The sequence below is a fragment of the Pezoporus wallicus genome, unplaced genomic scaffold (assembly GCF_028554395.1).
Source record: "Pezoporus wallicus isolate ANWC-B61680 ecotype Strahan unplaced genomic scaffold, APGP_CSIRO_Pwel_v1 contig_5767, whole genome shotgun sequence".
NCBI lineage: Eukaryota > Metazoa > Chordata > Aves > Psittaciformes > Psittacidae > Pezoporus > Pezoporus wallicus.
Window position 1 is genome coordinate 6,539,190 of NW_026640599.1, and position 26,930 is coordinate 6,566,119.

The following is a 26,930-nucleotide window of genomic DNA, read 5'->3' on the forward strand; positions in this document are numbered from 1 at the left end:
GTATGAACTAGTTATTTCCTTTCTTTTTTTTGGGGGGGGGGGAGGGGTGGGGGGGAGAGAAGCAGTGAACTTCACCTCAGGAGCTATAAATGAGCAGATTTTTTAATTATTATTTCCTTTTTTACCCTCTAAAGAGTTAACAGTGATTTTGGTGTGTTTTCTATCCCCCCGCTCCCCGGCAGTGATTAGACTCTCCAGTAGGTGGCTGGCATTCTCCGGCGCTCGCCTGGAATTACCGCAGTCGTTTCAGTAAGCCTGCTCTCATCCTGGGAAGCAGGGGAAGAATTGACGTCCAAAAATCCCGCCTATAGGATCCGAGCTGCCAGCGGAACCCTGCTTTTCCTCACTTTAAATCCAGCTGGCAAGCACAGGTGCTGAAAGAGGGAGAGACTGGCAATGCAGCGTGACAGCAGCTACCAAAAGTTCTTGCTTTTTGTAATTCCCTTGTTTTGGACTTGGTTCTGCTCAGCAGACCTGGCGCTGAGAATTTAGCAAGCCTCCACTGTGAAAATGCCTCCCACTTACTGGTCTTTGAATTTGACAAATGGCTTTCCAGAGCTGAGGAACACCTGACAGCGAGACAAGTCAAAAGGCAAGTTTCAGGATTCAAACTATGCTAGAAAATATTCTCCTTTCACCTTATGGAAACAGTACTCCCTGTGCAAGCTGCAGCTGCTTTCTTGGCTTGTTTATTGTCAAGATCTGTCACAAAGCGATATGACTTTTAGACTCTTCTGACTGTTTAAAGCCAGCAAGCAGAAGCAAAATTAAAGCCAAAAATTTATTCGATCATCTCCCAGGAAGAAAGTTGTCTTCAGAGAAGAGCAACGCAGGACAATGGCATCTGAAGGCTGCCTTCTGCTAGACCTAGAAACAGATAACTTCATTCTCTACAACCTTTCTGTCAACCAGAGTGCAAACCTCTCCCTTCTCGGAGATGAGTGGTTCTACCCAGCATTCCTCTATGCCATCCCCACAATCTACGGGATCATTATTTTGATAGGCCTTATTGGCAATATCACTTTGATTAAGATCTTCTGTACTGTAAAATCTATGAGAAATGTCCCTAACTTGTTCATCTCCAGTCTGGCTCTGGGAGACCTGCTGCTGTTAGTGACTTGTGTGCCCGTGGATGCCAGCAGGTACCTTGCTGATGAGTGGCTGTTCGGCAGAACTGGATGCAAACTTATCCCCTTCATACAGCTCACCTCTGTAGGGGTGTCAGTCTTTACTCTCACTGCTCTTTCAGCTGACAGGTAAGCTGGCTGCTGTAGCTTGGAAAGAAGCCTGCCTAATGACAAGTCCATAAAATACATTATTACAAATGCATATTTTCAGGTAACAATCATTTTTAACCTAATGAGGGAAAAGAACAACTTCATTTTATTTCTGATAGTTATGAGCACACAACTTGAAGAGGATGCAGGCTGAACACAGAATACTTTTTCCAGGTTAAACTAAATGTTTGTGCAGTTTAGCTAACAGTCTAGCTTAATTAAAAGAAAAACAAGAGCAAATCAAGCTAAAGACCAGAGAGAGAAAATACCATTAACGAAGCTCTGTTGAAAGCTCTCATGTTCAAATTTACCAAAATGATAATTGAACCATATTTCATGAAGTGTGAAGGTACTGCAGCAGCAGTTTAAAGCACAGTTTGAATCAGTTCTTTCTAGTGGCTTGCTTCCTTAAGGCTAATTACATGAGGCAATTTTCATGAAATATATTCCAAATATTCAAATGAGGATGCCTGAAGCCAGGAATCTCAGTTCACTATAGACAGTTTATTTCCCTTGATTAAACCATTGACCCCTTAGCCAATCAAAACTGATCTGTGCTGTTGGTTAGGAAACTTTGTCTTCCAATACTGTTTGATAAAATAACGTGTAGCTATGTTATTTTAGAATATGTGAAACTAAGTTTGACTTTAACAAATGAACTGCTTCTAATAAGCCAGCTCTATTTTAGATTTCTGTGAGGCTTTAGAAAACTCTCAAAGCATTCAGATTTAAATTCAAAAGACATTTTAATTTTAATTTGAATGCTACTTAGAAGGATGAAGTCTACCTTTCTGGAAAGGTTTTAAATATTTATTAGACTGTTTTGATTAGACTGTTGTTTTATACAGAAACTCCTATGTACATCATAGAATCTAGGATATTTTGTTTCTGATTTGGATGCTTCAGAAAGAGATTAAGGAATACATTTTAATCATGCTAAAGTTATAAAGTCTCATAGAAGTACTAGGATTTAAAAAAAGAAAACTTATTTCAGTTTTGTTTTCCCCAAAAAGGAGCTGGGGGTCATATTTCTTGATCACTAAGAAATGAAACTGGGTTTGCTTTAAGTAGTTCCTTGCATGCCACTCTGCGTCTCTCCTCCTAAGCTACTATAAAACATCAGACTATGTTGTTCAATTTCCAAGTAGTTCATGCACAGATTTCAATATCCAGTATGTGATCTTAATAACAGCAGACTCCATAATGTTTCAGAGACAGGCTAGTCAATATGTTTAGTAATTTCTCCACATCAGGATACTAATGAAAATAGCAATCTCTGTCCAATAGCAGATGATAAACAGACCTATATGTAGGCAAAAGTCTTCAAGCAATTTGCTCTAAAAATGTTGAGAAAATACGAGAACTGCACAAATGCCCTAGTAAAGGACCACCTGCACTTTTATTCCCAGGTTTCATGTGGTGGCTGATTCCCTCCCAGCTGCTCAAAGAAAATGTTGGGAAAATAGGACGTATTTCCCCAGGAAACTCATCTTTACAAAGCTGTAATATAAATTGTTTTAAGGGGTGTCAGGGAAAGAAAAATGCATCATAAAGAAGATTAAATTAGGGAGATTTGTTGCTTTCTGATCACGTGCCACATAAAGTAAACATTGCAAATGCTTTTACTGAGCAGCATATCGATAGAGTTTTTTTGCCTGAAGTGAGCGAAGAGAACAGAAAACAGCAGCTGTGGCAAGCTTCAGGTTTGGTGACTAAATTCGGAACTTCAGCTTTATCTGGATCCTGTTAACCATTGTGCTGCACTGGTGATCAAATATTACCACACTTCTCAAAGCCACTTGTCTATAAGGGAGACAGACATGCATGTGGGAGAAGACTTTATATCCCCATTTTCAAGGTATCATCTTAACCTCTTCTAATGCACCTCTTGTCCATTGCAGAAGGAGACAATAACGAAACTTTTACCTTTATTAGACCTATGAATCTTAAATGCTGTGCACCGAACCACAAATGGGCCTTATCCATTATGTTTGCTGAAGTTTCTGGTTTGGTATATTAACTGCTGTGCTGGGCTAACTTTGTTATAAAATAATGCAGTCTATATTTTGTCAGCTCACAGCCAGTTAGCCTATTTTTTTTTTTTTTTTTTTAATCTGTTGCTGTGAACTCTAGGCCCCGGTATTAATCGTGTCATTAGGGAAATGAACTTAAAATGTACAGGGAAATCTTCCAGGATGCAAGTTGACTGTGACCAGCATGGTGATGCCTGCCTGAGTCTGCGAAGGGATCAGCAGCCCTTCACATGCTGCTGTGGCCTCTGGGTTAGGGAGATGCTGAGCCCAGCACTGGCTGTTGTCTTAGACAGCCATATCCAAGGTCAGATGTGGCGTTGTACAATGGATGAGTGGCAGCTCAGTCCTGCAAGGAAACATCTGCAGAAGACAGTGGCATGGTGGTGAGAACAGGGTAACATGATGACTCAGGAGTCCAGCAGGTAACACTGCTCAGACATGGCACATCTCACTTGGCTTTTGTTGTCTGAGGTGAGGAGACACTTCAGGATAATCAGCAAAGTGTCTCCTAGAGCATGGAAAGAGGTACCTCCAGAGGAGAGAGGATAAACCACCGTATGAGGATACCTATATCCTTCCTTAGAAACAGAGGAAGCCTTGCTGTTTAGCACAGATAAGATGCCCATATTTGAGATGGCTAGTGTTCAGTGATGTGAATCCTACCTGAGATGCTCACGTAAAGCATGCGAATGTCCCTGTTCTCATGATTTGAAGCCATAGACCATGGGACAGAAAAACTCCGAAACTACCTGCTGTGAATAGCAGACATGGCACTGTCTCCAAAAAAAAGGGAGACTTGTCAGTGCACCACAGACCTTTTGCCTATGATTCATCTTCTGCAAAAAATGATAAACCCACTTCAGTTCCAGTATCCTTCCATTGCCAAAAGAGAACGTGAACAACTGTTGGCATTACTGAAGGTACCGTGATAATGCCTAGAGAGACCTTGCATCGCAGGGGTCAGAAATCTGCTGTGTAAAGAAAGCATTGGTGATACAACAGGGTCATTTCCAAAGATGGGACCACAATATTAAAGGCAGTGGGTAGGTGCAATGGACAAATACAGTATGTGAGAGAACAGAGAGGCACGTATGCTATGTGCTACTACAGTTGTACAAATCTGTTGCTTCAGATCACCTTCCGAAAACAAAAGGCCCAGTTTTAATAGATTTTTGAACAGTCCACAGTATGGTTACAGCAGTATACTTCCTAGTGTTATACTTTTATTCCTCCCATTTCCACTTTCCCACATGTTAGGCAGGACTAATAATACTGAATCCATCATCTGCTGGTGAGCGCAAATACTCAGCTAAGTGTCAGCATCCAATACAGAGCACCTAAAGCTGCTCAGTGGTTTGACTCACTAAGACCTAGTGGTTGTCCAGAGGGACTGGCTGCTCGCTTACAAGCCTTTCTCAAGGAGAAGCAGAGGGACAAACTGCTGATCTCAGCTTTCCCTGCAGTGGGAGCCTCCAACCCTGCAAGGTGCTCTGCATGCAAATAGATGCAGATGAGCATGCCTGCACAGCTTTGGCTAGGTAGGGCATAGCCAACAAATTCCCAGGTGCCTAGGTTGGCTTTGTGTTCAATCATCAGATTGCAAAATGTCAAAGTTAAATTGTTTGAAAATATGCAAGAAAGAGAAAAAAAAAAAAAAGAGTTAATATTAGAAATGTATTTTCTGTGGGACTACTCCCCTGGCTGCATGGTACTTGTATCTGTCTAGCTGCATTCACAGCAGTGGGAGCTGTCAGCCAGACCCATTTTCCTGCAAGCTTGGCAAAGTTGCAGAGCAGCCAGGAGAGGGTTAAGGCCTGTGATGTGCTTAAGGCCACCTTCCATGAGTGCTAAGGCAGGAGGACTGAGTTTACAAGAGCAAGGAAACAAGCAGTTGATGGGTGTGTGTTTGTGTGTTTTAAAAGGATTGTAAATGAGGTTGGCAGGGGAAGGACATCTGTCTGCCGTGCTGCTCTGTTCTGTCAAGGCAGTGGATTTCTTCAGCTATTGCTCAGATCATCCCAGCAAGGAAGGAGTTTGTGTTTGCCTGCTGGACTGCCCTCGTCCTCCTTGGTGTAAGGGGAAAGGGGATAAGAGTACCTGTGGGAGTGGTGACACCTCAGCTGCTAGCCTAGGCTTAAAAGCCAAAGCTGGCTCAGCAAGTGACAGGAAACACAGGAAAATCTTTGCACTGTAAGAGGAAAAGCAGACCATTTAATTGCCCTTGTCATGGGAGATGTCTTTATTTAATTACCTGTTTCTCCCTTGACTGACAGGGTTTATATATTTGCATTTGAATTACCCAAGCTGTCAAGCACTGATCATACACCCCACTGTTTTGCTGACACAGTAAAAAAATCAAAATGCCCAAGTGCTCATTCAGTGAAACATTCCTGAAGTAATTCTGTTTTTACAAGCACACAGCAGAGTAAGTGTAAAGTGTAAGTGGAGGTTACAAGCAACATCTTTGCTTTAAGCACCTTGGATTATCTGGATTTTAGTGCTGGAAAACTGCAGCAATACTTGCCAGCCGGAGCTGCCTCCTGTCCTGTGCTGAAGGAGAGACAGCGTAGAGAGATGTATGGGGTGACATTACACATGAGGTTAGGTGGCTTACTTGGTAAGACCAGCTGCAGGCAGCAGGAATTGCAGTTATGTGGGAGACTTGAAATGAGGATTTTAACTTTGGAAATGTTGACCTTAATGCTTGAGTGCTGGGATGAATGCAGGGATCCAGCTATGCTGTGTCCCTTGGAGTGGGTCACAGCCCCAACTTCTGATGTTCCTCTGGACTCATATGACTGTTTATCTAAGAAAGTAAAGCTTTAAACAACCCTCTCTCCCAAAAAACAGTGGTGGAAGGAAAGAAACAAATCCAGAATTTCTAGAAAGATATTTTTAAATATGCAAAAAAACTTTGTTTAGTGGACTCATCTCTTCAGTGATTTGGATGTCTTCAGCCCCTATTATTAATATTACATGCAATACCAGAGGAAGAGTAACATCTACTTGTCAGTTATTTTGTTTTATTTTACAATGACTAGGTTATGTTTCCACAAGAGGATTAAGGGAAGCATACCACTCTGAAATGAAGCTATGGAAGGCCAACTGGATTTCCATTGAGTTGATTTACTGAGTGACACTTTTTTTAATGTCATCAGTAAAGTGTCAGGTCCAAAGTTTATTCTGGGCAGTCTAGTCACAGAATTCATGAAATCCCTTCATGTCACTAAGGCACTATTTTGGAACAATTTACTCGTGCTGTAATTTACTGTGCAGCCTCAGGAAGGTTTTGAGAGGGTGGCTGAGAAAGCCACTCTCTGAACTAAGACAGCTTCTAGGCCAGTCAATGCGAACCAGCAGAATGGTACCCCCACATGTACATTTTGGATCCACTAACATGATCCCAGCCAGAGCACCAGTCCTTCCAAGCCAGGAAAAAAAACTGGAGGGACTTTGGACCCCAGCCCAAAGTCTTCCCTTTCTCTGAGGCACTGGGCAGCCTATCCTCATCTTCTGCTGCTGGCTGGGTGTCCATGCCACTGCTTCTCCTGTACTGATTGCACAGGGTACTTGCAGAGAGAGATACACATACCCCTTTCAGCTGATGTGTAGTCTTAGATCCTGTGCTGCTGGCCACTGTGTCAATATAAGATAAACACTCTAAACACTCATGGTTTTAGCTCTCATTTCCTCAGCCCCTGCATCATCTGTACCAGGAGAAACAGATCAAACAGCACAAACTTTCTGAATATCTTGATTAGCTAGAGCAGATGGCCAAAACATAATACATGGAGCTTCTATAACCAGGAACATTAGAGCTCCTGTTTATAGCAGTGGGACCAATGTGCAAATCTGAGGTTAGAGTCAGTGCTAATGTGCTGGAGACTGTCAATATTTAAGCAATCAAAAGGGAGAAAAGTTGGATTAACTATTGTTTACATTTCAGTAAAACCTGAAAACCCCCATCAGTTGTCATGGTCTCATGGTACAAGGTGCTGCACACACTATTAATAAGGAGAGCAACTGGCTGAAGAGAATTTGTCAGCTATGTGTCAGACTGAACATGGTGGGCTGGCACATCAGCATCTGCATGGTGGTCCCATTGGTTCATGTGTTTACTAATTAGTGCTCAGATGTGGACAACAGCCTGGCTAAGAAAGTAGAATGGAGTTGAGACGAAAAAAGGAGAAGCAAGCACAGCCTGTCCTGCATATGGTGTGAAACATACAGTAGATGCTTTGCTCATGGACAACCCTTGCAATACCTGGTTTCCTTTTATTTTGGAAAGAAACTCCACTGCTAGCCTTGCAAAGTCCTCTCACCTTCTTTCTCATCAGTTCTGTGCCCACATGCCTACCTGACCCCACACCATGTGGGACACCATGGGCCATGAGCAGACTCTTCAATTCCCCCCAACACTGCCTGCTGCATGTGACCTCACAGAGCTAAGGATGCCAAGAAGGTGTCCTAGCAGCAAGCCCATTGCTATTGAAAGAAAGAGAAAGGCAGAGAGTTGGAGTCCCTTGCAGAAAATTCCCTTCCTGATGTCAGTTGGACCAGATTAGCTTAACCAAACTGCAGAAGACTGTAGAGCATCAAAGGGAGAAGTGCTGTCAGAGCTCTGCCCATCCTTTCCTTGCCTGACCTCCAGCTATGGCCAGTCTCTGCAGCTCTGAGGGAAAGCAGGACAGAAAAGAGTACCACAACACACTCAGAGAACCTGCAGACAGCTCTGAAGCATGAGATTCAGATGTCCGATCACCTAGGAAAACCAGAGATGCAGATGCTGGACTAGCACTAACTGCTCTAGCCATCCAATTCAGCAGTGTTTCTTGCCTGTGTACAGCGGCTGCTGAATATCTCACAGGATTTGGTTTAAAACAGATCTTTTCAGTGACGCTGGGCAACTTTGCAAGTATTCACACTAAAGGTGGATAGATCACCCTCTCCCCACCATATGTCTCTGGCACCCTGTAATCATCACTGCTTAGAGCTTATATTTCAGGTTGAAAATTGTCTGACCTCTAACCACTGCATAATTAAGCATAATAATCTAACTAATAACTAAAAGGGTGAGTGGGTTGGGGTTGTTCAGCCTGAAGAAGAGAAGGCTTCAGGGAGACATTATTATGGCTTTTCAATACTTAAAGCGGATTATAAGAATGACCAAGAGGGACTTTTTACCAATGCTTGCAGTGACAGGACAAGGGGCAATGGTTTTAAAGTGAAAGAGGGTAGGCTTTAGCTGGATATAAGGAAGAAATTCTTCATTCTGAGGGTGGTGAGGCACTGGAACAGGTTGTCCAGCAAAGCTGTGGCTGCCCCATCCTTGACAGTGTTCAAGGCCAGGTTGGACGGGGCTTTAAGCAACTTGGTCTAGTGGAAGGTGTCCTTGCCTGTGGCAGGGGGTTGGAACTAGATGATTTTTAAGATCCAGTCCAACTCAAACCATTCTGTTATTCTGTGATAAGAGCAGTCGAGGATAGCACTAGATCGTTTGACCTGAACATGCATCTGAAAGTCCATGTAAAGGTGATGGTCACTTACATCACCTATGTTTACTGAAGCCGCAGAAAGGACTTAAGCATCATATAACTGACTTAGCTTTATACTAACTAGCTCAGGTACTGATTACACTAAAGCCATGACATGGTGAGAATAGCACAGGATGTCTCATTTTGTCAGGTGCAGAGGTGATGCTCCAATGTCTTCTCTTGGTCTCCTCTTTCCTTGAAAGATCACATCATCTACTCATTTGGGTCCTAGATACACTGTTTCACACCTGGCTGAGTAAAAATGGCTTCTGTCAGACTACAGCCATTTATCCCAATGACTTTACAATCTTTTTAGTCTAGTCAGCTACTGTGTCATCTGCAAACTTTCCCAGCAAAGGTTTTATAGGCTGTCCAAGGCAGCTGATATAAACAATAAATAACATCGCAGGTTCCAAAGACCAAGCTAGAAATGGCTTAACACACTGCTACATTTTACCAGTGCGTTTGAGGACCTGGAGGAGAGGCCATGGGGCTCAGGGTACCCACCAGGACCGCCCCCCCCCCCCCCCCCCTTTCCCAGTCCAGGACTGCTAATTTTAACTTCTGTTCCATGGGAGAGGCATGGGAGTGGATAGGGGAGGGAAGACCACATGTGCCCTGGCATACGTGCATACTTATATGCATAGTCACCCGTGCCAATATGCCCATGCGAGCATTGCACACCAGCATGGCCCACATCATTTTACATCAGGTACAATATTGTGATAATATATTAATTATCATCTGTTAGTAGGATTAACCTCTCCATTATTCTATCTACAACTGCCCTGGGGCAACCCAAATACTGGCAGGTTTTGTGGTCACACCTTCCAGCTTTCTGAACTTCCCAACTTTAAAGCCAGTTCTCCACTTCTGGGGAATTTCTCTACTTTTTCAAGATTTGTAAATGAAATTAACACCAGTTGTTGCTCAGCTGGCTCCTTTAATAATCCTAGGTGTAAATTATTCAGGCCTGATGGTGTGAAACTGTTTTGTGTTATTAGATGTTGGCTCACTTCGCTCACATCTTCATCAACACAGCTGATGAGTTTTCTGCTACATCTATAATACTGCATGCATGGTCTAGATACCCCCTTCACATTTGGTCTTGACAAATAAGTAGTCATTGCTTTTCACTTTGTCTCATCATTGTTCATATCTTCACCATTTAAGTGTATGCCTGACATACTGGGTTTTTTTTTTGTTTCTGATGTATTTAAAAACGCATGTTTGTCTGTTACACAGCAACCTTTGATAATTTGTTGTCCCCTCTGCCTTCCCTTATCAGTCACTGACATTTTCAAACTGATACTTGCTGTCATTTACTTTTGCTTTTTTTCCCATCTGTTATATATTGATTTTTTTTTATTACTTCTTTGAGGTTTTAGCATGATTCCTCATTTTCTCTTGTTCAGGGCAGCTTTTTGTCCTGAACAGTTTATTTAGGGAAAGGTGGGAGAGACAAGGGAGGAGGCTGGGTGTCAGCTACTAATGTATATTTAGCACTGCCCTCTTTACGTTTATGTTCCCAGTAAGTTGATCTGACGGCTGCTTTTAACTTAAGGCTGAAGCTCCATATATATATATATATATATATATATATATATATATAATATATATTGTTTTTCCACAAAATTAAGATAAGAACAATACAACTATTATAGATTAGGAAACTGCTAATTTTTAGGTCAATGATGAACTTTCTGGCAGAACAAGGTGCAGTATTGATTTATTGCACATCACAGGCAGGTTGTTTTGGGTTGAGAAATTACCATTTTTAGAAACTCCAATAAATTTCTATAACTGGCTCTGTGAGATATCCAGCAATTATGCCACATGTTTAGGATAACCAGTAATGCTGGTTTTATGCACTAAAAATGGTGTTTTCAGGAGAAATACAGATGATTCTCTAGTGAGATGAGGGATCTGTGTCTGAGACCTTAGCTTTAGATGCCCTGGTAAGAGTTCAGTCCTCCAGCCTGCAGAGGGACTGTTCCATGCCATGGACAGCCCTGAAGACTTAAATGGAGACAGCAAAGCGTTGGATGGAAAGGCTTGCTCCTTGACTTTCCTCATGGACCAGGTGCTATCACTAGCCCTCCCAGCTCCGCTCTGGGTACACCACATTTCAGTCCTAGTACCAGAAAGCTCCTCCACCGGCATGTGATCTTGTGCCCCATTTCATGAGCAGGCACATCCATTTGCAAGGACTGCAACAAACTACAGGGCTGGCCCCAGTAAAATCTTTGACTTGGGTCATAGTTTCATTCAGAGACTTGCCTTTGATCACCTACAGAGAATAAAGGGTGGAAAGCGGGTCTTTCTAATAAGGAAAGCATGGTGAGTGGGACTTCCACGACTTCCTGAAGTAACCCTTACATCCATTGCTGTCCATATGTATAATTATTTTCCAAAATATTTTGTGCTCCGGATGGTCATGATTAGGAATAGCACCTTAACTATGAAAGAGTTACTACGTAAGCTCTCCTTCCCCAGTGCATAGTGCAGTTCAATGGTCTCTAAAATATTGTCTCAATTTTGACCTTAGTCATTCTTGGACTGAAATACCCATTTGTCCAGATTCCAGAATGATTTAGTAGTATGCAGGTATACAGTCTGAAATCTGAACACATGCTTCAAAAATTAGAATTTCCATCAATGCTTCCTTTTTCTTTCCATTTAAATGTTAATTAATTAAAAGAGTGATAAAGTAGGCAGTACCTGCCAATGTATGTAAGACTAGCCCATTAGAGATGTCTTTGTGCCCATATGCAATTTACTAAAGATTTTAATAACAGATGTTCACCCAAGAATCACACATAATAATGATAATCTTAACTAAATATGCAGAAAGCAGATAGACCCAGAATAGATTGTCAGAATGTGTTGATGGGTTAGACAGTCTAGCAATTTTCTGGATTTACTGAATTATCTTCAGAGCTATAAATATTCATGACATTCATGGTGGAAACAATAAGGAAAGTTTGGGACACTGCATTTCTCATAAATGTCTTCAGATATTTAGTCAGACTTTTTCTTTTCTTTCCACGTGGAGCTACACACTCAACAAGGCTCCACATGCTTCATTGATGTAGTTTTTGCACAACATCAACTTTTTCTCTGTTGCTTGAGGCTTTTTTTGCATGGCAGTTGAGCCAGTCCAGGGCAAAACAATAATGTGATACTAGTAGAACATAATTACAAAGTTCTAATGAAAAGATTTTTGTTCAGTCTATTCATCAGCCAAGACCAGATCAATGTGTACGCATCAAGCTTACAAATGGGAACAGATGGCTGGTGACCTTTTGTCCCTCTTTTGGTTACAGGTGGGAACAGAAGAAATATGGCAACGTGCTGACTGAGAGGCAGTTCATTTGTCATTGCAGTAGGAAGTTGTGACAATTTCAGGAACTCATTTTCTAGAGCTGGGAAGAACTGAGTTTTCAATTCACAGAAATTTACATGACTGTTTTTGTAAGACATCAGTTCATTCCAACTAATCCCTGCTTTTTTTATTCTTTTTTTAATTTCAGTTTCAGGTTCACATTAGCCCAAAATTTCAAAATCGAGCTCAGTTTAAACAGATTCAAAAGTTTGTAAGTGGATTTCTCACATCAGAGAGAAAACCAGAAAGCAGCAATGTGGCAAATCTTTCCACCAGCCTCATGCAGTCTAAATAGCGGGGCTGGTAGTGAAGCAAGGGCGGGCAAGCCTTCTGAAATTTTGTTTGAGCAGGTTTTAGAGCACTTGTTTTTTCAAACCATTATACAAATTCAGGAGTGAGGCCCAGCATCTTTTTATGTAAACAGTGTAGGACATAGGAATGGATGATATTATTTGGAGGAAACATCCCTTGAAACTTAAGTTCTCCTGCAAATTCGTTTTGGAGGGGCAGTGTCCCATTTCCTTGCAAGATGGATGGGGAGGATTTTTTTTCCCTTTTTATATTTCTTGCAAGTGTGAGGTTCAGCAGCAGTAACGTAGGTGTGCTTGGAAGGACTATGATAAAAAAAGGACGTACTCTGTGGCAGAGCCTCTTTCAGCCATTTTCTCTTGCTGCACTCCTACTGCTGAAAAAGTAAGGAAGGGAGAGTCATGGAAGCAACTTAATATATCTTTTCAAGTCAGGTTCAATAGATGAGAGGGATACAGTGGCTGGCACATAGTTGCTATACAATATTTGCTGCCATATTCAGACAGGAGGAACATCAATGATAGCCACCTTCCTGTATGAGCAGCTACATTCACTGCCATGAGGGAGGGATGTTTCTTTCCTATTGCCACCAGCAGCAACTGCAGTTACTACAGAGAACACAAATTATTTTGGCTAAAATTAATATCTGCTGACCTACAACTTGTAAAGACACTGCAGAAGGTGGTATTTCCCAGCTTAAGCCTGCCTCTTTTTTTGCAACCCGGATCTACTAGATATACAATGAAGGCTGTCGTATGAGCCATTACATTAGTTTTGATTGCTGGCAAAAGGGAAGGGGGAACAGCAATCATGAAAGAGGAAAGCAAGTGAAGGCTGACTACAGCACAAGCTTTCCCAAAGAGCATAAAGTTATATCCCTAAAAAAAACCCAAATAGGCAGTAATATATATGGAGCAAAATTAATTTAAAATCCAAGGGAAATGTCTGATTTTCCTCACATGCTTTAGTTGTTTCATTTTTTGTGGCTGTTTTAGCAGGCACAAATAAGTGGCTGAAGGTGACAAAAAAAAAATGCTAGGGATGCAATGAAGCATCAACCTTAGGAATAAGGTCCTTTCTTCCCCAGTGTGAGAGCAAATTTTCAACCCTTGCTATCTCTGTGCTTAGGAACATGTAGGAAATATGTCTTTGAAGGCAAAGCCTGTTCAAACTTCATCTGGTGTGTATTTTCTTGGCTCAGCGGAGTAGCACAAAGATTGCTAAAATATTTTGCACTAGCAAAGAAGCTGCATCTAGGAAAATTTGACATCAGTTTGGGGCCTTATTTTGAACTGTGGTTTTGGAAAGTATATCTGTAACTGTCTTTTTCACGCTAAAGCTACTTCTCTGTTTATATTTGAAGCTGCAGCTTTGGGGCTAAGTGTTTGGTATTAACCAGTGTTTGCATAGTAAAGTTTTAGAGTACATTAGGTAGTGTTATCGCTACACTATTATTAACACAAGGATAATGAGAGTTTTGCAGTTTCCCTAGCATATTAACTTCAGTGGGAAAAGTATTTACCACAGGAAAACCTTAGGTGTGTGTCACATTTTAGTGGTTTATGGTCATTTCAGTAGGTTTGGTCATGAGAAAGAATTATTCAATGAACAAGATTGAGATCCTAAGAGACCTGTATAAAATATTTTCCAGGATTCAATAGAGAGCTGTGCACTCTGTGGGCTCCTACCCAACCCCAATGAATTTTGGGGATTATGCTAAGAAGTTACCATGTATTATATATTATTGAATTCTGGCATTCTGGTTTGAAGCAACCCTCTCACCAGGCTCTCTTGGAGACCTGGAGACTGATCTGGAGAAGACAGATAGCATCGGAGTCACTGAAGTTGGTATAGGGGTGGATTACCCTACAGGGCGAATCCTCCCAGTGCCTCATGAACTGCCATTATATTAACTGCACTTAAAATAACCCCATGTGTAATTTCTTTGTGTGGGCTTCTTTGAATGAGACTGTGAGACACAGATATCACTGGCATCCATCCTGGACAGAAGGTCATTGGGAGCTGCTGTGCACAAGTCAGGTTGCTGCTTCACAAGCACGGTGGGAACAGAGAATTTCAAAGACTGAACTATAGCAAAGCTCAGCGTCTCTTCTATATTTCCAATTGGATTGGCAACCCAGTCATTTTCATCTGCATTATTTAACAACTGGAGAGAAATTGGAGTTGACACAAGTTCTTGATTGTATCATTTTTTTATTCAATTAAAACTTCAGAAGGCACATTTTTCTCTCAAAGTTTTGGCCTTTGTTGTAGGACATGAATCATACCTCTGTTTTCAATCTTAAAAAAAATAAAATCTTTAAATATGGGTTGGGAAACAAATTCGACTTAAAAAAGAAGAGTGATATAAAACAATAAACAGAGATTGAATGTGAGAATAGCAGGAGGTGATAAATCCAGAGCCACATGGCTCTGCAGATAAGCTCAGCATGCAGTGTAACGCGTACCATCAGAGCCTGTGCTACTGAATGGGTTAAAAATAACACTGTTGTCAGATCTTAGCATGATGGCTCACTCAGCTGGCCCCCTAGGTCCATCGCTCCACTGAGGTTTATAGACATATTCATCAGTGTTCCCTTCAAAGTGGACTGGATATTAAATATGTGAAAGTTATGTGCCTCAGGTCAACTTACTGAAAAAGAAGTCGCAGAGGACAAAGCTTGAAATAATATTTATAATAATAAATAATTAAAATGGAAAGCTTGAAATAATATTTTACATACAAGCTGGAAATACAGATGCTGAAAAACAGGGCCAGCTGCTGCTCAAATCTAGCAGCTGAAGTTCTTAAGAAATATCAAGTAAATTATAAAATCCAGGGTTGATCCTATCAGGAAAGTGGTGTGGGAAAGTAAAGGAGTGAGAGTTTCTGAGCCCCACTCAGAAAAACCAGACAGGAGATGCAGCTTTTTCACTCTCTGACCGCTGACCACAGGCAAATCTCCCAGTGGTCTCCCAGCCCAAGCCCAGCCTGGGGGGGCAATCACTTTTGCGTGTCCCACATGCCCTCAAACGTAGCAGCCCCTGCAGTTGCTGTCCCTCGAGAGTAGAACTACTGAGCTGGGGAGAAACGCATCGAACCACCAGCAAGGTGGCTGGAAATGGAGACTCCCACCAGATCAATACTGGTCAATTAAGCATTAATAAGATAACGTAATATAACATAGGATGAGCATTAATAGGATAGCAGGATAACATAGATTACCGAAGATTTTTAAATAAGTAAGCCTATCATCAAAGAACCAATCCAAACAATCAGAAAAATAATTTGATTCAATTGTCAGACTTTTAAGAATATATCTACCTGTGTTCCTATATCTGTAAACTTACATTTTCAAAACCCATTTCCTAGCCTTTTTTTCTGTTTTACCTTTTTGTGCTTTCAACCTCAAGCTTCAGGTCTACACTGAGCCCCTTGCAAGCAAAACCTCTCTCAGATCTTTTCTATCTGCTGTAGGAGGCTTTCAAAATAAACAAAACACCTAATAATCAGTGCCAGCATTCCTAGCTATTTCTAATTACGTTCTTTCAAAATTATATTATTTGAAAATGCCATCTCTAATTAAAATATGCTAATAACTTGAAATGGATTCATTTTCTGACTCTGCCTACTCTATTAATGTTGATAAAAATAAAACAGGAGCCCTCTTTCTCTGTGTTCTTCAACTCATTTATGTTACTAGAAATTAATACTGGAAAATATTCTCTCAGGTGGCTATATTATATGAGAAAATCCCTGAAATAATTACCCTAACATACCGTGTTGATAAGCATACAAAAATAATCTGCAGAAATACCTTTGAATTAACTAAATTTATGAATACATTGATATGTGATTAATTTCTTTTTTAATTTATCTTCCTTAGGGCTTACTGAGGATGTTCAGTTAGCTATTGTTTCTGTCAATACTCCATATGTGGTGAATCAGGCTATAAATTAGCTATTTCAGTACACTGTTTTAGTAATTTGCCTGGCTCTTCCATTTTATTACTGCAGTAGTCATAACATCATATTTAAGTGCTGTGATTTTCTTCACCTGAGATTATGATCTTCACCAGAAGATTGTGCTTTGTAGTATGACACCACTGAATCCCCAGTTTGAGAGTGCAAGTTAAAGAGGTGCTAATCAAGTCTTAAAACTACTGTGTCTGGCTGCTGCAGCTGTACAGCTTGAATAAAGGGGAGCTGGAGAGCTTGAGGAGTAAGTCCAGAAAAGCACTGAGCAATGTGTTTGCAGTCCATTAAAGGAACAATCACCTACACAAGAAACCTGTATGAAGAAACACCTGCAAATTATGATATTTCCAGATATATCTTTATAAAAATAAATGTAAATAAATTTAAATCTATGCATGTACTTACTTATACATGTATATACATGGATATGTATCAAATATATGTATATAGCTATGTGTATTCATATAACATACACAGACAAGGATGTGGACGCACACATGTATACATACGTAGGAGGAATGAGTAGGTATGCTGGGCAGGTTATTGATTACAATTAGAAGTTGAATACATGCTTCTCCTGCAAATAAGGTAATTACCCAATTAAAACAGTGCAGGACTGATAGACTTCCCTCTCAAATGCTGAGCTTTATGATAAGGTAGACTATAGTATGTGGGGAATCAATCATGTATACAGAGTATCCCAGAGCATGGGCTTGGGCTGCCAGAGAGATGGACCCTCCCGCATGCTGCCTAGACACAGGCAGTGTGTTATGCTCACTACCTATGCCCTTGTCCCAGTGGCCAGTTTGTCTGAAAGAGCCGGGATCCTGATAAGAGCTTAGAAATGGACTCCAGAACAGACACATAGAAATGTACCTGCTATGCCAAAAGTGGTCTGGGACAGCTTAGGAACCAGACACCCATCAATCCCCAGGAAGCTGACAGTGACCAAGAGGGAACCAAATGGGTGATGCACAGTGTGATCCTGAAAGAAAAAAAACAACACATTGCAATTGTTATAATAATGACCCTAAATACTGATTTATGAAATCTGTAAATATTCCTTCCAAATTATCTTTTTTCCTCTGCTGTGTTCCTTAAATGCATTTGTGAATCGTGATTCACTTGGAGAGTAGGCTCCTGCCAGAGCAGGGCTCCAGCAGATACGAAGCTTTTCTGTTTTACAGTCCTCTCATTTCACACATTGGGTTCAAATAAGTTTGATTCTTTCATTTCCTTGGATTCTAAAGTACGATTTTCTGAAAGCCTGAGATAATGAAAGACAAAATTGAAAATCAAGAAACATCTTCTGTATGTCTAGTATAGAAAGTAACGATGGTTTTTCCTCCAAAAAAGTCAGTTACTAGCTCTGGCTACTTAGCAGGAGTTCATTGAGTTATGGACAACTCTTAATTGCCAACTATACCACCAAACAGCAATTAAAAATGGGAACATGCATTTTTCAGCTTGAGAAAAAGTAAGATTTGGCTCACAGGAGGCCAGTGTACTCCCAGCTCAAAATGAAATGTTTTAAAAATCTCAATCCACTTTCCTTCTACGCCATTCTGTGAAGGGCTGCAAACTGCTGTATACTTCTGAAGTCTGTGATTGCACTTCCTATATTAAAGCTATTTGGACACATACATATTAATGTCAGACAGCACTGTGCTTCGTTCTGTCAATTACAAATTTAATGAACTCAGAATTTATACACATGAAACTGATTGGACCCATGATAGGTGGCTCTGCTTTAAAATGAGACCTCTATTGAAAACATCAACATTTAAAACACCAGAAAAAAAGCTTCACTGCCTTGAGTAAAAAAGGATTTTGTTTCTTTTGTTTTGTTTGTTTTTTCTAAATGGAAGGAAGAAGCAAGAATACAATGCCTGAGTGCTGAGACCAATAAATTTTAATTTATTTGTTTTTTTTCTTTTTAGGTATAAAGCTATAGTAAGGCCAATGGAGATCCAAGCATCCCATGCGCTGATGAGTATTTGTATGAGAGCTGCTATAATCTGGATTGTTTCCATGTTGCTTGCCATCCCTGAAGCAGTGTTTTCAGATCTGCACCCTTTCCATGACAAAGGGACTAATAAAACCTTCATCAGCTGTGCTCCTTACCCACATTCAGACGGTCTGCTGCATCCCAAAATTCACTCAATGGCATCATTTCTCATCTTTTATGTCATTCCTCTATCTGTCATTTCAGTCTATTATTATTTCATTGCTAAGAATTTAATCCGGAGCGCTTACAACATCCCTGTGGAAGGCAACGTGCACGTGAGGAAACAGGTACTTAACTTTCTTCAAAAATGCACATTCCCTCTGAATCGGGGAGTAAAGAGGGAATGCAGGGAAATTTATACTGGGATAGCCTGCATCTGATTAGGTGGGGTAAAAGTATTAAAATGGTTGAAACAAGATATGACACAGGGGTAAAACAGTTAAAGCAGCTTCTCCAGTTTCTAAATTCAGAGACTTTGGCAGGGTGGTTACCATGGCAAACACAGCAGGATACCCGTGCCAAAGCCTGGGAAGGTATTGACTGGGATGCAGGGAATGAGGCAGAGCTGGATACAATGCCTGGAGATTGAAGCTGATGGGTGACACAGCAGAAAATCAAAACTTCTCAACGTTACTTTGTTAGAGAGAGGACTCCAGATAAAGCCTCGTGCCATGAAGCAGAACCTCTTTGCACAGATGGAAAAGCTGGCTCTGCCATTCAATACTCTGGACTGAAAAGTGAATGGAACAGAGCAATGGGGGAGTGAAGGTAGGGGAAGCCCTTTCTCCAAGGGTCCCTCCCTGGCCAGGAGCCCTGGTCAGTCAGGGAGGTGTGTGACTGCTCCACAACAGCAGCAATGCCTGCTGTACTCACCTTGGCCCCAGATCTCATCTACTGGTGCTGTGCCATGTTGAGAAACCAGGACAGGCTAGAGAGGGACTGAGGAAGTGGAGACCATAGGAGCACAGGGTCTCAAGTAGGGAGGATGGAGCAGGATAGTGTGGGGTCCTCACAGATGCTCTGAAGTTACCTGCCTTGTCGATGGTTTGATGTTTGAGGTGTGCAATCTCAGGAAAAGAGAAGAGTCCTGGCTTCTTCCTTTAAACTAGTTGGTCATTATAATTGTCTTTTTTAAAGTGCCTAATTTTTTAGGGTCTCTGGAGGGGAGAATAATCTACCCACCTGTTATATGCCCTCTGCTACAAGCCAGACTGGTTAGTCTTCTGGTCCAATAACTGGTAGCCTCAGGTTTCACCTTAGTCTTGGATTCATATAAACAGGCCACTTGCTCTGGAATAATGCCATCTTTTAACCGTCCCTCTATAGCTTTGAAAGCAGAGTTACTTCTGTTACTGTCATTCACGAGTGGGATTTTTTTTTTATAAAACTTCCCAAGCCATCCCACTGCAGAGCTCCTGATTGGGATTGCTCAGCTGGGACTCATGTATTTCAAATGGGTTTCATGCCCTGGTTGAAAATGTGTGGCTGGAAATGTGCAAGTCCTGAACCAAGTGAAGGGAATTAGCCAGGATTTGGCAAGCCTAACTCCAGGCTTTCAGCTAGAGACTGCTTCCTCTTTACTGCTCCTGTTCTGTGTAACTGGTGAGAAAAAGAAAAATCTCCAGGGGGAAATCCAAATTCTGTATGAGCAACTGGGTATTTCAGGTCAGTGCTTAAATGTGAAGCATCTGAGCCTTAGGCTGTCCAAGTAAGAAGGCAACAGCACAGTAACTTGTTTCTAAAAAACTTATTTACCTTATTTACCTTACTTCTTCCTTTCAACTGAGGTGTGCTTCAGCCTAAACTAAACTGACATAAGCCATTCTTCAGCTGAACAATTATTCATATAATTGCACGCAGCTGACATCTCCACCTTAGGATGACCTATCGCTATCATCTCATGCAACCTTCAGGTGCTCATGTGAAACAGTAGGTCTGGAAAGTTGTGTTTTCTTCCCATTAAATGGTTTCTGATCCCCAAAATCCTTGTCCTTTTCCCCTTCTGAATGCATGTAACACTTTCTCCCGTGCAGACCATTTTTCTGGTGATTTGATGATTGTCTTGATTAGTGACAATAAAGTGAGTAGCAACAGCAGCCCTTTCCCCCTTTGGTTTTGGGGAGAGAGCTCTAAAGAAAAAAAAAGGCCAGGCTGCAGTCTAATACTGTCAGTCCATCATTCCTATCCTGCAGTGCATTCATGAGCTATATGTCTCCGAGATAACTGGTATTGATTTCTTTATTGTGTTGCTTCCTTTCTCTATAGCGCAGATGTGGCCTCAATGGCCCTATATCAAATTAAGGATGCATTTAAAAAGAATATATGGTTCAGCCAAGGAGAACCCTTTCTCAAAGGATTTAATTTTCAGGCCGTTCTCTACAGACATTATCATTTGGTACATGTCAATCCTTCCTAAGCTCAATGTCTGATTTTCAGTCAGTGCCATTAAAGGGGCACAAAATAAAGTCAAAATGGGCTTGTCAGGTCTCTCCTGCCTATTCCCTGCTTGCACATGTCCTGAGGAAAGATCAGCCTGTGTAAAATGCTTAGTTTCTAATTTACCCGTGCAGCTTGGAAGAGGAGTGAGGATGGGGAGTTGTCCAAGACTCTTGGCCAGGCACTACAGCTGCACCAGGGCGGAAGCAAGGGCAGAAAGACGGGGCTTAGGGGCAGTTTCAGTCCATTCAGGTTCTAGTCAAACACAGGAAATGGGGTACAACCAATTCCCTGGGAGTGCCTGGGAAGAGGTACAGAGATTACCAGAGGGAAGAACATTATGAAACCCTAAAATGTCACTGGTGTTACACTTTCCATGCCCGCAAATATGTGGATGCACAACCTCTCCCAGGGACCAGTGTATTTTACCAGATCTTTCTGGACAACTCTGTCTGTGCTCTCCTTTTGGGCAACCTCTGCCACTGCTCTTGTGTTCATTAGGAAGAAAGATGTGGTTTTCAGTGGCATTGTTATTTCAGTGTGCAGCCCTGGTGAACAAAGGACAAGGTACTGGTTACCTCAGTTCCCCTCGGTTGAGCAATACCTTTGGATTGACTCCAAGCCTGTACACATAAGAAAAACAAAAGTGTGGCTTGTCTGTGTGAAGGTTATACTGTATGCTAGCTGGCATTGTAAAAGCACCTTTCCCTGAAAAATCTCAAATTATGCTAAGAGAGGTAGTCATCCATCTATTCACCACCTACATTTGTCTTCTAATGGCCCCAGCTCTTTCAGTTGAGGGGTGCCCATCACCACTGCCTCTGTGTTCCTCCAAGTACAGAATTTCTTCTCTCCATTTCTCTGGCTCCTTCAGCCTCCAAGCACTGTATTTGGTCCCTCAGGGCAGTGAGCTGTTGTCAGCACTTTTGTGTACATACACCACATGGCCCCAAGGAAGAAAGTCCTGCCTCTGGGCTCTGTGAAAGATCCCAGACCCCTCAACCATAATTAATAACAGTAATAGTAATAATAATAAGTTAATACATAAAAATTATGTATGTCAATATTATATGTGGATGACTAATGCAGATCACAGAATCGTAGAATGTTTAGGGTTGGAAAGCACCTGAAAGGTCATTCAGTTCCAACCCGTCTACCATGGGCAGGGACACCTTCCATTAGACCAGGTTGCTCAAAGTCCCATTCAACCTGGCCTTGAACCACTGCCAGGGATGGGACAGCCACAACTTCTCTGAGCAACCTTTTCCAATATCTCACCACATTCATAGTGAAGAACTTCTTCCTAATATCTAATCTAAATCTACTCTCTTGCAGTTTAAAACCATTCCCCCTTGTCCTATCCCTATATGTCATAATAAAAAGTCCCTCTCCAGATTTCTTGTAGGTTCCTTTAGGTACTGGAAGGCTGCTTTAAGGTCTCCCTGGAGTCTTTTCTTCTGCAGGCTGAACAACCCCAACTGTCTCAGTGTGTCTTAATAGGAGAGGTGTTCCAGCCTCCTGATCATCTTAATGGCCTCCTCTGGACTTGCACCAACAGGTCCACATGCTTCTTATGTTGGACACACTACTCCAGGTGAGGTCTCAAAAGAGCAGAGGAGAGGGGGAGAATCACCTCCCTTAACCTTCTGTTCACACTCCTTTTGATACATCACAGGATATGGTTGAATTTCTGGGCTGCAAGCACACATTGCTGAATCATCTTGAGCTTCTCATCAACCAACATCCCCAAGTCTTTCTACTCAGGGGTGCTCTTAATCCATTCCCCACCCAGCCTGCATTTGTGCTTGGGATTCACCAAACCATGTGCAGGACCTTGCACTTGGCCTTGTTGAACTCCATGAGGCTGGCATCAGCTCACCTCTTAAGCATGTCAAGGTCCCTCCTGATGGCATCCCTTCCCTCCAGCATGTTAACTGCATCACATAGCTTGATCTCATTAGCAGACTTGCTGAGGGTGCACTCAATCCCACTGTCCATGTGGCTGAGAAAGAATTTGGACAGTGCCAGTCTCAATATCAACCCCTGAGGAGTGTCACTCACCACTGGTCTTCACTTGGACATTGAGCCATTGTCCACAATTCTCTGAGTACAGCTATCCAGCCAATTGAGTACAGCCATCCAGCCAATTCCTTATCCACCAAGTGGTCAAAATCAGGTCTCTCCAGTTTAGAGGCAAGGATGTCATGTGTGACAGTGCCAAATGGCTTGCACAAGTCCAGGTAGATGATATGAATTGCTCTACCTTTATCCACCAAAGCCATAACCTTGTAGAAAGCCAGCAAATTTGTCAGGCATTATTTGCCTTTAGTTGAGACTTACTGGCTGTCACCAATCACCTCCTTATTGTCCATGTGCCTTAACGTATTTTCCAGTAAGATCTGCTTCATAATCTTACCAGGCACCAAGATGAGACTGACTGTCCTGTAGTTCTCTGTGTCTTCCCTTTACCCTTTTTAAAAATGGGGGTTATGTTTTCGCTTTTCAGTAGCGGGCACTTCAATGTTGACTTCTCAAATATGATGTCTAGTGGCTTAGCCACTTCATTCACCTCTATCAACCCTCAGGGCCTACAGATGGGTCTCATAAGGTCCCATGGAGTTGTTCACCTTCAGGTTCCTTACATGGTCTTGAACCTTATCTTCTCCTGTAGTGGAAAGTTTTTCCATCTCCCAGCCTGTGACTCTGCCTTCTGTGACTTGGGCAGTGTGGCTGGAGCACTTGCCAGGGAAGACCATGTGTTTGTGATGTAAGTGAGATCATAGCTCTGCAGGCATGTGCATGTCTCTAACTCCTCTTGTTTATTCCCCATGCATTTACATAAGGTGTTTAAGTTGGGCCCCCAGTGAAGTTGGCTGGAGTGGCTGGAATTCTTTTGTGCTGTTCTTCCGGTGCTTTCCTGAAATCCCTCTCTAGGCTCTGGGCAGCTATGGCTGACACTGGCATCAAACTGGTAGGAGTGCAAGATGGCAGGAGATATCCACACTTTTGTTGCTGGAGATGGGATTTTACAAAGTCACAAGCCACTGCAACTTTAATCAGGAAAGGAAATGCTACTTCTCATGTAGCAAATTTTCAGAATTATTTGTTTTTAGGGCAAGGGGTTGAGGTGAGACAAGGGGCGTTCTTGACTGTGTGTTCACCTGAAGACCAGGTTGCCCTGCTCTGGCCGTGCTGCCTGCCATGCTCTAACCCCAAAGCTGCAGCACTGGCAAAAATAGTTAGCTACTAGTCTAAACTAGGAGTAGCTGCTAATCTGCATTTCTATTTCTTCTTCCAGATTGAATCCCGTAAACGTCTTGCCAGGACAGTACTGGTCTTTGTGTGCCTCTTTGCTTTCTGCTGGCTCCCTACTCACATTATCTATTTATACCGGTCATACCACTACTCAGAGGTAGACACCTCAGTGCTACATTTCATTGCCAGCATCTGTGCTCGGATCCTGGCATTCACTAACTCTTGTGTTAATCCGTTTGCTCTCTACTTGCTCAGCAAGAGCTTCCGGAAACAGTTCAACAACCAGCTGTTCTGCTGCAGAGCTCGCCTCCTCATCCGGTCCCAGAGCATGGCGAGGAGTACCACACGAATGACCTCCCTCAAGAGCACCAACCATTCCCTGGCTACTTTCAGCCTTATCAATGGCAACCATGTCTGCCACGAAGGCTATGTCTAAAGGGCACAGTCAGGGATGGCCGCATCATGTTCTTAGCATTAGCTGCTTAGTTTTGCCCTGTGGGGATGATGATTAGCAGACACACGCACACATGCACACACACATGCACACGTGCATACAAGGAAGTCTGATGTGTGCAGACTTGAAGAGGAGCTTGAAGCATCCAACATTTCATCCTGTGCTAAGGTTGAAACATCCAACATTTCATCTTGGACTGTGGCACCTCCAGAGCAGCAGATCACTGACCACCAGCCTACAGGAGCTCCCTGGGAAGTGATGCGCTGCTTCAAGATAAACTGCTTTTAATGAGAGGAAAGTGAGCATCTTAAGATCAAATCCAGCTTGATTCTGCAGGTTCTTCATCACTTTCTGCTCAATCCCAAACTCAGGCAGACTTACAGCAACAGTGACAAAGACCATACCAGGTGCACGAATTTGTCAGAAAAACTGCATCCAGAAGTTCATGGTATAATATATTTTGACACCAAAATAAATACATTTAGATAAGGAAAATACTTTTATGAAGGAGTTCAATGTAGGTCATTTACAGACTTTTCAAGTATTTATTAATGTTCTGAGTACAGTATTAATTCATGGTATAAAAGATATCAAGAGTTTACTGGGGCTTGTTGGTGGCCTCATCTGAAATGAGCAGTATATTGCACCACATCAATGTGAAAGCAGTAACGTGAATAAATGTGAGTTGGAATATGTTTACAGTTTTCAAATGTGTGAGCTTTTCCCATGCTGTGCAGGAGACAGCAGGGTATTTTCTAAGCATTACTATTTTGCTCTTCCTGTCTTCAAGGTGTGATGTAGTGCATGTCTCATCACTTAAGGGGTACCACAAAATTTTAGTTGGGTTTGACTAAGGGCAGGCAATTAACAGAAAAATTAAGCACCACTATTTTTCATGCAGTAGTGCTTTGTAAAACACTAGTTTTTCAGTAAAAGCTATCAGCAATGCAAGGTCTGATCTCCAGCCCACAGGTTTTTTCCTTCTAGTTTCCCACATAGTGCCAGAACTGGCTAACGTGTTGGAGAATCAGGTCTTCCGTAATTTTCACTCCAGTGAAAAAGCAGTTCCTGTGACAGGTAACAGCTATTCTGGAAACAGGAGCACAGTGTCCTGAAGATAACAAACTCTCAAAGTTCATGGACTACAGGACAGGCAATGAAGCCACACGTGTGATAAAGCTGCTACAAAATGAGGCCATAAACCAATCTAAACCAATCACTGTAGCAGAATATTGAGTTTTTAATGGCCCTCATCCTCTTTGATGATGATCCTTTTTCTTTCCATGGCAAAAGAAAAATGAAAACAGGTAAAACTTTCTGTTGGATTTGCTCTGTGAATGTAGAAAAAGCCCTGCGTGCATTGTAAAATCACTCAGCTCTGTATCTGTGGCTGCTCAGGGATGCTGGTGGGAGCTGCTGTCTCCAAGGATTGCAAAAGGCCTGTGATGTTGAAAGCAGAGCTCTGAATACTTTCACTGATTTTACCTTTGAGAGCAGTGTCCTCCAGATGAGGCTCAACACACAGGTACATGAGCTCAGGATGTGGCCACACCACCCTGCTGATGTGCTGCTAAAAGAAGTCCTACCCTGTGTCCCCTCTGTCCCTGGGCACCCCCACCTCTGTCACACCCTCCTGCAGTCCTGAGTGCCCCCACGCCCCAATCAGCCTGAAAACTAATGAGATGGGTGAATTCCCTTGCTTAGCTGTGTAGCTATGGCACTGATTTCAATTTACTGGCCTGTCTGAAGTCCTCATTTACTAAAATCTTCATCAGGATGCCGCTTTCCTTGATCTTTAACATGAAACCACGTACCATACCAGAAGCCCAGCCTGTGATCATTTCAGAGAATTTGGCCATGTTTTGAACTGTTTATGACAGTTCAAAATAAGAAACATTTATCTGGCTTAAGAGATTTTAACTAAATATTTTCTTCAGCATTGTAACAATTCAATTGAAGGCAAGCAAGAATTACATACCTCAGCAGGAGCCATGCCATCTGTGTCCTCTTGCTCAGTAATGAACAACAGATTACTGTTGCTCTACAGAAGGCTCCAGTAGCTCCTGTAGTTTTGTTTCTGAGGGAAAGGGGAAAGCACAGCTATAATGTGAGAAAATCATGAATGTGGGGAAAAGTGCATTGCTCTGGCTCCCTCAGGGCTAAGCTGATACAGACCCTGCCTCCCTGAGTAAGATGCTGTTTTGAACATAGGAGAGGAATGAAGATACATCACCATGGAATTAAATAGATGTTATTGATTT

General features: G+C 42.1%; 1 protein-coding gene across 1 annotated transcript; it reads left to right on the plus strand.

Annotated features, from left to right (window-relative positions):
- The first annotated feature begins 304 nt into the window (after positions 1-304).
- Positions 305-25,364, plus strand: GRPR (gastrin releasing peptide receptor). The gene is made up of 3 exons (XM_057419643.1): positions 305-1,256; positions 18,457-18,811; positions 24,259-25,364. The coding sequence occupies exons 1-3, from the start codon at positions 838-840 to the stop codon at positions 24,649-24,651; spliced, it is 1,167 nt and encodes a 388-aa protein (XP_057275626.1). The 5' UTR covers positions 305-837; the 3' UTR covers positions 24,652-25,364.
- The last annotated feature ends 1,566 nt before the right edge of the window (positions 25,365-26,930 follow it).

Coding starts and splice junctions, on each gene's coding strand:
- GRPR (XM_057419643.1), top strand. CDS start 838: ATGGCATCTGAAGGCTGCCTTCTGCTAGACCTAGAAACAGATAACTTC. Junction 1,257..18,456: donor ACTGCTCTTTCAGCTGACAG/GTAAGCTGGCTG, acceptor TTTTCTTTTTAG/GTATAAAGCTATAGTAAGGC. Junction 18,812..24,258: donor ACGTGCACGTGAGGAAACAG/GTACTTAACTTT, acceptor TTCTTCTTCCAG/ATTGAATCCCGTAAACGTCT.